Source organism: Sphaeroforma arctica (genome assembly GCF_001186125.1).
Source record: "Sphaeroforma arctica JP610 unplaced genomic scaffold supercont1.18, whole genome shotgun sequence".
NCBI classification, from domain to species: Eukaryota; class Ichthyosporea; order Ichthyophonida; genus Sphaeroforma; species Sphaeroforma arctica.
This window is the reverse complement of record NW_014040540.1, coordinates 53,813-54,793: the sequence shown is the minus strand read 5'-3', so window position 1 is coordinate 54,793 and position 981 is coordinate 53,813. Positions and strand designations below refer to the sequence as shown.

The 981-nt window shown below is 36.9% G+C and overlaps 1 protein-coding gene across 1 annotated transcript in view; it reads right to left on the bottom strand.

Annotated features, from left to right (window-relative positions):
- Positions 1 to 482, bottom strand: part of SARC_00555 (hypothetical protein) — a gene marked incomplete at its 3' end in the record, with an annotated part of 40,017 nt that extends 39,535 nt beyond the window's left edge. The window contains exon 1 of the mRNA XM_014305740.1: positions 322 to 482. Within this exon, the coding sequence (XP_014161215.1) occupies positions 322 to 350 (29 nt within the window). The 5' untranslated portion in view covers positions 351 to 482. The remainder of the gene's footprint in view (positions 1 to 321) is intronic.
- Between the last annotated feature and the right edge of the window lie 499 nt (positions 483 to 981).

Sequence of the window (981 nt, the reverse complement as noted above, 5' to 3'; positions counted from 1 at the left end):
ACACACACACACACACACACACACACACACACACATATAACACACACACACACACACACACACACACACACACACACACATATATATATATATATATATATATATGTGTGTCTTTGTACAAGTAAAAGTCGAGTATATCCTTGTGTGAGCTGAAAATATGCGTTGAGTGTTCGCTCTGGATGCGCAACCATCGTGACTTAAACTCGATTATTAAAACAATCTTAATAAACAATAGAGAAACCCAAACACTAAAGCAGCGCAATCTATGTTTTGCTTTACACGCCACCGCTCAGCGTAACATATGCTTCAAATCGGACATACTTTCGCACATTTATAGTTGGGTTGGACATATGCACGACCTCGACCGTTCAGCAGTTATATACTAAAACTATACTCCAATCTTAACACCCTCCTCGGTCTCTCTCCATGGAATTCTGAATTCACTGCGCTGAGTTTAGTGCGTCACAGGCCAAAACTCTAAGCACCACGAATGAGGGGGATATCAGCATGCCAAGCTCCTATGGACATCTCGCAGTTTCACAAATTGATCTGTTGATGTGATGTCGGTGACAAATTGACAATTGACAATCGGAACCTAAGAGAAAGAAAGATTGTTGTAAGTGGTTGCCTTTTCAGCTTTTGTTGACCAAAATTAGGCTTTTATAATATTCGCGCCAATGGCTGACTCGAAAACGCAATCTATTTTTAGATCTAAAAAGATCTATAGATTTGAAGCCAATACAATTAGTATTTACTTTTCTTTTACAATTGTTAGTCAATTAAATTGGATTTTATATTGTTTTGTGTCATATTGAAGGTATTTAATATATTGAACCAATAACATCTCTCTAAACCAAAAACACTGTATGAAATGTCAAATCTCACAGCACATACTGGGTTTCGATCCTAATATCACCATACAAATTCTAGCAATGATTCCAATATCATCCTAAATTTAGCTCCTCTAAAAATAGGTTGCTT